General features: G+C 42.4%; 1 protein-coding gene across 1 annotated transcript; it reads left to right on the top strand.

The window, feature by feature from the left end:
* Positions 1 to 100: 100 nt before the first annotated feature.
* LOC148324952 (sex comb on midleg-like protein 2) lies at positions 101 to 8,575 on the top strand. The gene is made up of 15 exons (XM_088313554.1): positions 101 to 217; positions 2,042 to 2,156; positions 2,258 to 2,317; positions 2,449 to 2,519; positions 2,758 to 2,992; positions 3,458 to 3,546; positions 3,629 to 3,872; positions 4,102 to 4,367; positions 4,495 to 4,594; positions 4,669 to 4,872; positions 5,325 to 5,489; positions 5,634 to 5,762; positions 6,248 to 6,454; positions 6,643 to 6,803; positions 7,148 to 8,575. Exons 2-15 carry the CDS (start codon positions 2,135 to 2,137, stop codon positions 7,271 to 7,273), a joined length of 2,079 nt encoding a protein of 692 aa, XP_088169680.1. The 5' UTR covers positions 101 to 217; positions 2,042 to 2,134; the 3' UTR covers positions 7,274 to 8,575.
* Positions 8,576 to 9,290: the final 715 nt, after the last annotated feature.

The raw sequence follows: 9,290 nt of genomic DNA, 5'->3' as shown, positions 1-9,290 counted from the left end.
CTCCAAGATCTGCAAAGTTTGATTGGTCGAAGTCTTCCTCCTATCCAATCAGATCTTGATTTGGTAGCTTGTAAGCGTCCGATCTTTGGCACATATAACATGCGTGTTGCGCACACACACGCACACGCAGACAAAACAGTGGAGGGAAAAATGGCAGCTGGCGATTCGGGAAAGAAAAAATAACTGCTTACATTTTTCTTCACGAAAGGCGTCACCGGTAAGTTTACTCTGCTTAAGAAATTACACTTATAAAGAGCGTCTATCAAACAAAACAGGAAAATATGAGTTAGGCATATTAATCGGGATAAAACGGAGGACGATATCGCCCTCCTTACGGTAAAAATATAATAATGGAAACAGTAAAGAAAAGCTAGCCAACCTTGTTAGCAAGCGCGGCTAACTTGTCAACACTGTGGCTCCGGCTATTACCTGGTGCTGTACTGTATGTGGCGTAATGTTTACACGTCATAGCCGTGTCCGGTCCATAATTCGAGTACTCCTTTTAGGTAACTTTATTGGATTTATATTTTTTTTATACTGTGCGTATAACACTAGGCCAACCTATAGACGTTAGCTGGTTAATGTAAAGTGAAAGGAGTACATTTTCTCATTTCATAACCGGCAGCATAGAAAACGTTTGAAATGTTACATAATTAAACTGGATCGAACGTTTCATTCACATGTTCACCAGACCATGTTCACGACTTTTTAATTTAATTACTTTTGTTAAAGTTGTAATATTACAGTAAATGTTTTTAATACCGCAAATAAATGTGTAGTTTTACAGTATTCTTTTAAAATGAAGGGAAAAGTGTTAAGTTTACAACAGTGTTATTACTTATGGAAAGGAAACGTATTCTAAAAACAAGTCATATTCAACAAAAAAGTGCTGATTTTGCAAGGTTAAAATTGCCATGTTAAGTGAAAAGGTTTTGCTTTATTATGCAAAGTTCTATTAAAAGACAGTTTTTTTGGACGGTAGTAAATAAAAAAAAAGTAACACTTTTACAAAAATATCATTGAAATATGAGAATAAAGTTGAATTATATAAATACATGTATAACACATAAATAAATAAAATATGCTACATGAAGTTGCAATTGTTAAAATTGGTAATTTTACAAAAAAAATCCAAATTGTGAGAAAGAACTTTAAATATTAAAAAAGACTGTTCAATTTACAATAAATCATAAACTAGGAGATTAAAGAAGTCATTTATTTCAGCAGTACATTTGTAATTCTACTCACAATGTTACAAGTGAAAGTTGTAATTGTATAATAAATAAAGTAGAAATGTGAGTAAAATTTAAATCATATGGGAGGGGGGAAAGGGGTTGTTTTATGAAGAAAAGGGTTGTAACAGAAGAAAAATGTGATTTCTCAAAAGTGTCATAATACTGTGAGAAAAGTTGTAATTTTACACAAAATAAGTTGTAATTGTAGGATATTAAAATGTTTCAAGAAATTGTTTTTCATTTCTAAATGACAATTTTACAAGGAAGAAATCATAAAATTACAAGAACAAATGGTTATTGTACGATAAACTCATAATTTAGAAGATTAACTCTTAGGAATGACAAGAAAAAATAATTGTAATTTAATGAACATACACTTCAAATATTAAGAGAAAGAGTTTTAATATGAATATAGAATTATACTATGACTTTAGTTACATAAAATGGATACGACAAAAACTAAAATTACACTAATAAAGGGGAAGTTTGAATTGTAAATTACCGTACATGAAAAAGTTGTAATTTCAAATTATTCAAATCGTGACATGAGAATATCATTTTGAGGATAAAGTCCAAATTTGAAAATGAAATCAAATGTTGTAGATTTATGAGAATCAAATCATAAAACCAATAAGTGGTTGTATATATGCATATGGAACTTTTTTTTTTTTAACACAACTTGAAACAATTATTGTCTTTTCAGAAACTAACATGTTTGAAATGCAAACGTTTGACATTTTGTTTTTGCAACCATTGTGTGTCCATGTCTGTGATTGTATTTTCACCTTTGCAATATTTATTTCTAGTGTAAAAAGGCCACAAGCAGAAGCGTCGCAGAAGCGTCGCGGGTTCCAAGTGGCCCCCGTATCAAGTGTCGCCATTGGACACCAGCAGGCATCATGGGGAAAACGCCGATAAAAGGCAAGAAACAAGACACTCTTGAAATCTGCGTTCACTTATTGAAAACACTAGCGGACGTCCAGCCTTGAATTTCATCTCCATTTTTTTCCAACTCGATTTAGAGCAAAGGGATGGCAAAAAAGAGAAACAAACTGCAGGTACAACACCAGAAGTAACCAAAGGCAAGTAACTCTTAGCAAATTTTACCTCCTTCAATCCTGTGTAAAGCAATGAAAAAAAATGTTTTAAAGAACAAGACTGGATGTAGATTCAGTAAACTTTGAAATGAAGCAAAATGAATCTTTTTCCTCAGAGTCTTTCGCCTGGGAAGAATACCTAAAAGAAACGTCATCGTTACCAGCGCCGCCGAGTTGTTTTTGTCAGGTACGTCGGTGTGACGTCTCGTCTTATCTACTTTTTTTTTATTATTATTTGAGTTTAAATCAGAGCTAGGCGATGAGTTGCCATTTTGGGTCTGGCCCACTTTTATTTTTTTTCTCAAAATAATGAAATCCACGAATGGAGTCCCTCTGAGACGGTTCGGGTGTTGCTGTTTTGGTTAGCAAAGGAGCAGTTCTGTGATTTTTACCTCCACTTTCATCTTGCGTTTCGTCTTGCTCAGGCTCACGTCCCGCCGTCCAACGACTTCAAGGTTGGCATGAAGCTGGAGGCCCACGACCCCCGCAATGCCACCTCGGTGTGCATCGCCACAGTCATGGGCCTAACGGGGGTGCGCCTGCGGCTGCGCCTGGACGGCAGCGACAACAGCAATGACTTCTGGAGGCTGGTGGACTCCTCTGATATCCAGCCCATCGGCACCTGCGAGAAGAACGGAGACATGCTGCAGCCGCCGCTTGGTAAGAGAGTCGGGCTCCGACGTTGGGGGCATAATTCTTCTTACACTACTCACAAAATGTTTAGCATGTTGGGCTTCTGGGTCAAATTTCAACATTCTAAAATGCAGCATAACCTTTGCCGTAGAACATTCTCTACACTATTGTATGCTCATGTTTCAAATTGTTCAACGTTATCACAGTGCTCACATTGACATTGCTTTTGAACACAAACAGTTTATGGCATTTTGATTTACTTAAATGGGGAAAAGTGCTTATCTCAAATCGACTTTCATCACTCGAGTAAAATGCTATTTAAGGTCCCAAAAATGTGTGATGCGTTCAGTATGGCCGCCAGGGGGCAGTATAAGACACATACAGACTTGCATACAAATTGACTTGATTAAACATGAAGCTGACGTCAGCCAAGCTTGTGTTGAAATGTATCTTTTGACGCCGATTATAATAAGTGTTTTCGTCATTGTCCAGGATTTCGCATGAACGCCTCCTCGTGGCCGATGTTCCTGCTGAGAACCTTGAATGGAGCCGAGATGGCTCCAGCGACGGCCTTCAAGAAGGTCTTCCTACCGCAAAGACCGCCAGCATGCACAATTTTCAAATTTCAATGCAGTTGCCGCAATGAACTCACCCAAATTTCAGGAGCCCCCGAGACCCCCTCAGAACAGCTTCAAAGTGGGAATGAAGCTGGAGGCGGTGGACAAGAAGAACCCGCATCTCATCTGCCCGGCCACCATTGGCGAGGTGATGGGCGACGAGGTCTTCGTTACGTTTGACGGCTGGAGAGGCGCCTTTGACTACTGGTGCAAGTACGACTCCCGGGACATCTTCGCCGTGGGCTGGTGTTCGCTGACCAAACACAGCCTACAGCCGCCCGGGAACAGCGGTAAGTGTCCCGGCATGTCTGGATAACCCTTAAACATGCAAATACAAATACAGAACTAAATTTAACGAGACGATGAGGCACACCTGATCGAGACAAGCGGCTGACGTGAGCTGATTGGTCAACTAATGAAAACCTAACAAATAGACATGGCATGAACGAAGTTACATGACAAAACAAAGTCAACAAAAATACAGATCATGACTTTATTGGCGTTGCACTTGCATTGCAGTCACCCTGACGAAGAACCCGCCCGCCCTGACGACGTCGCCTTCTAAGCCTAGCAGGCGCTCCCTGCAGGCCACCTACAAACTCCCCAACCCGCTGCCCCGGTTACCTGTCAGGAAAGGGGTACGCGGTCGCCGACCCAAGAGCGAGACCCTCGCCCTCCTCAAAGCCGTGGCCGAAGCCGCCGCCCAGAACGGCGGCGGCGCCATACATGACGTACAGCTCACGGCTCGGCCACACAAGAAGAGAGGCCCGAAACCCGGAAGCAAGGTGAGCGACGCTCGTACATGAGATGATCGCATGATTACATTTTTAGCAATTGCTCAGCCCTGGCAGTTACTGTACTCGAGTTTCTGAGCATCAGAGTTCATCTTGGTCACTTCCTGTGTGTTTCTAGCGAAAACCCAAGATGCTCCAAAGCTTGTCACATCCAGGTGCGCCCGCCATCCACGTTCAACGCGGCAGCCCCGCCAGCCTGCCCACTGTGGTGTCAACAGGTGCTTACATCGCGTCAACGCCGACGGGCCGCTCATTGCAACATCCTCTCACGTGTCTTTCTTTTCCGTGCTAGTGTGTGTGTACATCAACAAACATGGAAACTGCGGCCCACACCTTGATCGCAAGCAGTTGCAGCATCTGCCGGACCACTTTGGCCCGGCACCCGTCAACTCCGTGCTCCAGCAGGTGGTCCAGTCTTGTTTAGACTGTGCGTACCAGCCCAAAGTATTGCTCGGCGCTCTGCAGACGCACTCGGGAAGCGGGAAAGTGGTCAGAGGTAACGCAACATCATTACCTCTGGAAAATGACATTTCCACCTACTGGTCCACTTCGAATTCATGACAAAGTTCTATGACCCCAATGGCGTTGTAACCCGAACCTGTACATAGGTCGGAACAGCAAAATCTATACAAACCTCTTTGGCTGTCACTTCTTCATGTCATTTTTCTATCGCTGCATGATGACCGATTAGAATTTTTTGTTAATCGATACACCCCAATACTAATACCACATGCATCGCCGTAGTGTTGCCATGGTAACTACCCTGCATCATCATACATCGTCGATCCTCTCACCAAGTAGACTGACTCGGAACGTATTCGCCCCAGTTCATTAGACGCAGTACTTTACAAAGCCTGTTACTAACCTAAACAGCAGCACCAAATGAGGATCATAAACACGATCAAAAGATGATCTTGCAAGTAAGTGAGTTGACCGTGTTGTTCCCAGTGAGAACGGACGGGGGTGTACGCGTGGTCAAGCTGCCGTCGGCCACCAGCGCCGCCTTCGTGCTGCGCTTCTTGGAAACGGTGTGTCGCCACTTGCAGTGCGACAACTTGTTCGGCAGCCAGCCGTTCAGCCACTACGCCGCTTCTTACGACAAGTCCAAGTCAGGTAAATGGACGCATAGTCAATGTCAGCATAATTCATTCCGTTTCCTTAACTTATTCACTACCTATGTCGAGAACAAAATACGAATTAACTTAATTAAATTTCAAGGTAAATTCACACACGTTGTCGTGTTTGATTTATTCACAGTGAAAGAGGAGGCGCTGGACTCACCTTCACTGGCCCGGGCGGGCAAGCGAGGCCTGGCCGGGGTTTCGCCTCCGTATGCCGCGCCGCTGTCGCCCAAACATGTACGCACGGACGCCCACCCTTCAGAAGGTACGTATCAGCTAGTGATAGACCGATATGCTTTTTTTCAGAGCGGGTACCGGTTATTAGTTGTACTAGCCAGTCTACTAGAGGGCTAGTGAAGTATTGCTTGCTTGTTTGTTTGGAATGGCTTGGTCTGACGTGCAGGCGGCTTTGTTACCTGTTGTTGCTTGGCTGTGTCATTAATTAGAGAGTCCAGGAGTGGTTTTCTAAAAGGTGTAGTTCATACAGCAATCTTCAAGCTTAAAATGACTTTAAAACACAATCCGTAGGGTCGTACAAACTCCGCCAAAGCAGTCAAAACCTGTCTGTCCCTTAAATCAATACCTGTCCACTCCGTCTTCCTCGTCCCTTTTATACGCTCAATCACAGCGCTCAACAAAAGTAATGCATGCACACGTTTGACCCATATTTGGCGTCTACTGTGCTACTCACAGCACAAGGAAGCAATCCGCTAGTGCTGTGGGCGGGTCAACATGTTGCGTGTTTTCCAGCCGAGACGCTGCCGCATGACGACAATGTCCTGATGAAAGAGCAGCGCTACATGGGCTCCGCTTCCAACTCCATGATGCCTCGGCCGCAGATGGCACGCAGTCGTTCCGAGTTCCGCTCCTCGCCGTCCGGCGCCGCGCCCACGCCCCGCCGACTTGCCTCCAATCCCGCCGAGTTGGTGTCTGCACAAATGCTGCGGCGAGTCGAAGGTGAGCAGCAGAAATTTCATCAGTTCATGTCGCTGATGCTATTTTCAACACGAAAGACACCTGTTTAATAACAAATTGCTAAATGACCTTTTTTTTTTAATTGCCAATTGAAAATCAAAAGACTGATGCAAAAATTCCTTAAATGCCAAGCTTATGTTTCTCTGCTAATCGTTCTCATTGGACCGCAGCCAGTTCCACGACTGGCCCAGAGAGCAGTGCCACGGAGAGGGAGGGACGGCAGACACTCACCAAAAACCCGGCGTCCTGGTCCATCGATGAAGTCATGCAGTTTGTGAGGGACGCCGACCCTGCGTCGTTGGGACCGCATGCAGAATTATTCAGAAAACACGTAAATTAACCTTTTATTCTCTAAGTCACTCTTGCTGTTTTAAGTTTGCTTTTATCATTTTTAAAAGTTTGTTTGTTTGAAAACAAGCAGCCGTTTCTTCATTGAAAATATGTCAATTAAATGTGGTTGTAAAATGACTCGAATGACATCTTTAAATGACTTTTCCAATAAAACTTACTTTTTCCCCAAAGTATAATCTTATTTGTATTAATGTAGAATACCCAGGATGAAAATTATGAGCTTTAAAAAAAAATCTAATCAGTTTCGATTATATTAAAAACATGCAGTTTGTTCTATTGGCATGCCCGCCCGCTAATTGCGTACGCATTCGTGTTTTCTCTCAGGAGATCGACGGCAAAGCGCTGATGCTACTGCGGAGCGACATGATCATGAAGTACATGGGCCTCAAGCTGGGGCCCGCCCTCAAGCTGTGCCACCACATTGAGAGGCTCAAGCAAGGCAAAGTGTGACCCACCACAAGGTCATGTGACTGGCGTAGAGGACCTCCAGCCTCAGTAGTGTTTACCTTCTCTTACTTTTGGCTCCCCAAAGAGGTTTCTCCTCATTAGCGTTCTTATGACTCTTTTTCTACCACGGAGCGTGAAGAATGTCTCCCAACGCATTCCGTTACGTGCACACGCACGCTTGTTGAGTTGAACACCGTATTAAGAAGGGATGAGCACCATCACCAACTAAAGTTTAGTCGAAACTTTTGCTTTTCCGCTATCTTGTGGCCTCTATAAGCAATTACAAACCAGCTTACTCCACTTGGATTTTCGCTATTTGTGGTTACTTGTGCCGTATCCGTCTCAAATAGCAAGGGTTGACTCATCTAACTTCTCGAAATTTTAATGATATGGAGTGAGAAAAAAAAAAAGCTTTTTAAGAAGTCTGTTGATTTATTTTCAATTCAGTGTGTCTCGAAGGCAAAGAGGCAAAGTGAAGCGTACCCAAGTTGGCTACCACCAGCAGAGGCACAATAAATTTGTTCGACTAGTTGGTGTTAAATTGTCGGCTGCCACCACCAGGGGGCGCTGTCATTTAACTCGCAGTGACCTAAGGAACATATCATGCTAACAACGTTATGCCACAATCAATTGTTGTTTGTTACATTAATTTTGTTCATGAAACAAAAAAAAATTAGAATTTCGTAATATAAAGATTATTTTTGAAAAATTAAATATCAGTTCATAAAAAGGTGATCAAATGCTCGTCCCTGATATTAATGAACTCAGCACATGGTCATGAAATAGTCTGACATTTCCTAAGGACTTTATATTTGACTTGATGTTTCCTAGTGCACTTTTCTTGGGTCAATGAGCGTGCCGCCGAATGTACATTTTGTAAATGATTGTATTTTTTAGCCTATATGCAACGTGAAATACAAAACACTGCCCCAACGCGGCGCAACGACAAGCGACATCTCTCAGGTCTGTGATGGTTTTTAGCGTGTTTTTGGAAAACGGACACGTAAACCTTTTTAACCTTGCCTCGAGTATTTGATAAAAAGTCTTACCTTATTTGCTGTTTTTGAGATGTGAACTAGGGGTGGAGCTTTGCCGCCATTTTGTGGCATCTACGTGAAATTGAATATAAAAACAGCAACTAAGCGTCTGTGAAAAATCTGCAATTTTGCAAATACCAAACCTCATATACGTGTGTTACCTGTACTCCTTTTTTTTTTGGACATCCAATCAATGCTTCCTCTTTCTGTCAACTTGCAGTTGATACGTTTGCCATGACCTTACGTTACATAAACGACTCGTGTACACTCTTATTGTCCGCCGTACTTTTCATATCCTCGAGTACTGTAAAGCAACAAGGTACAACCATTTAGTTATCATTTTTTTGTTGAACAGTGCAAATTACAAAGTAAAATATATACAAAGAAGGGAAAACTGCCAGGTGAAACAAAATAGGGAAAAATAATCCTGCAAGCAAGATTTGAACTAATTTAATTCTTACCACAGGAAATCATTTTCTCTTAATAATTTCCGTAGGAGTATTACCAGCCCTGTTTCGATTTTGTGGATATGTTCCTCCATTTGAACTATTTGCAATGCCGTTGGGACAAGGCAGAACCACCCACTGCCAACCCATATTTGCTCGGCACGGAGGACGAGAACAAAATTGATGCTTTAGGGTCCACGATGACTGATTAAAATTTGGGTTGCGAATTTAAACTTTGCCACAGTTAGAAAATCCTGTTTTGGTCACCGGAAGTCCTGCCTTAGCCACGCCCCCTTTATGATGTCACTTCTGTCCCCAAACAATTTCATTGGGAAACAAAACAAGGACACACGTTAGGTGTAAAGAACTTTATTAAAAATTTTCAGAAGCAAATAATGCTTCATGTGCACAGCCTTAAAATGTTGTGACTTGCAGTTTTAAGAGTCACTAAACGAAGTGACCTGCTTGATTTGTTCCATTTTTACAAGCTGTATAAATATTTTTTTTTTTTTACAAACAATAAATTAGCCAAGTTGA

This window comes from Idiotropiscis lumnitzeri, chromosome 13 (genome assembly GCF_059441095.1).
Source record: "Idiotropiscis lumnitzeri isolate Australia: NSW breed Sydney's pygmy pipehorse chromosome 13, RoL_Ilum_1.0, whole genome shotgun sequence".
Taxonomy (NCBI): Eukaryota; Metazoa; Chordata; class Actinopteri; order Syngnathiformes; family Syngnathidae; genus Idiotropiscis; species Idiotropiscis lumnitzeri.
The sequence above is the reverse complement of the archived record's forward strand: the minus strand, read 5'-3'. Positions and strand labels throughout refer to the sequence as shown.

Bases quoted from the DNA above. Each gene is read 5' to 3' on its own strand.
- LOC148324952 (XM_088313554.1), top strand. From the start codon at position 2,135: ATGGGGAAAACGCCGATAAAAG. The intron at 5,763-6,247 runs GTACGTATCAGC...CGTGTTTTCCAG, and splicing joins GGACGCCCACCCTTCAGAAG to CCGAGACGCTGCCGCATGAC. The intron at 6,455-6,642 runs GTGAGCAGCAGA...ATTGGACCGCAG, and splicing joins AATGCTGCGGCGAGTCGAAG to CCAGTTCCACGACTGGCCCA.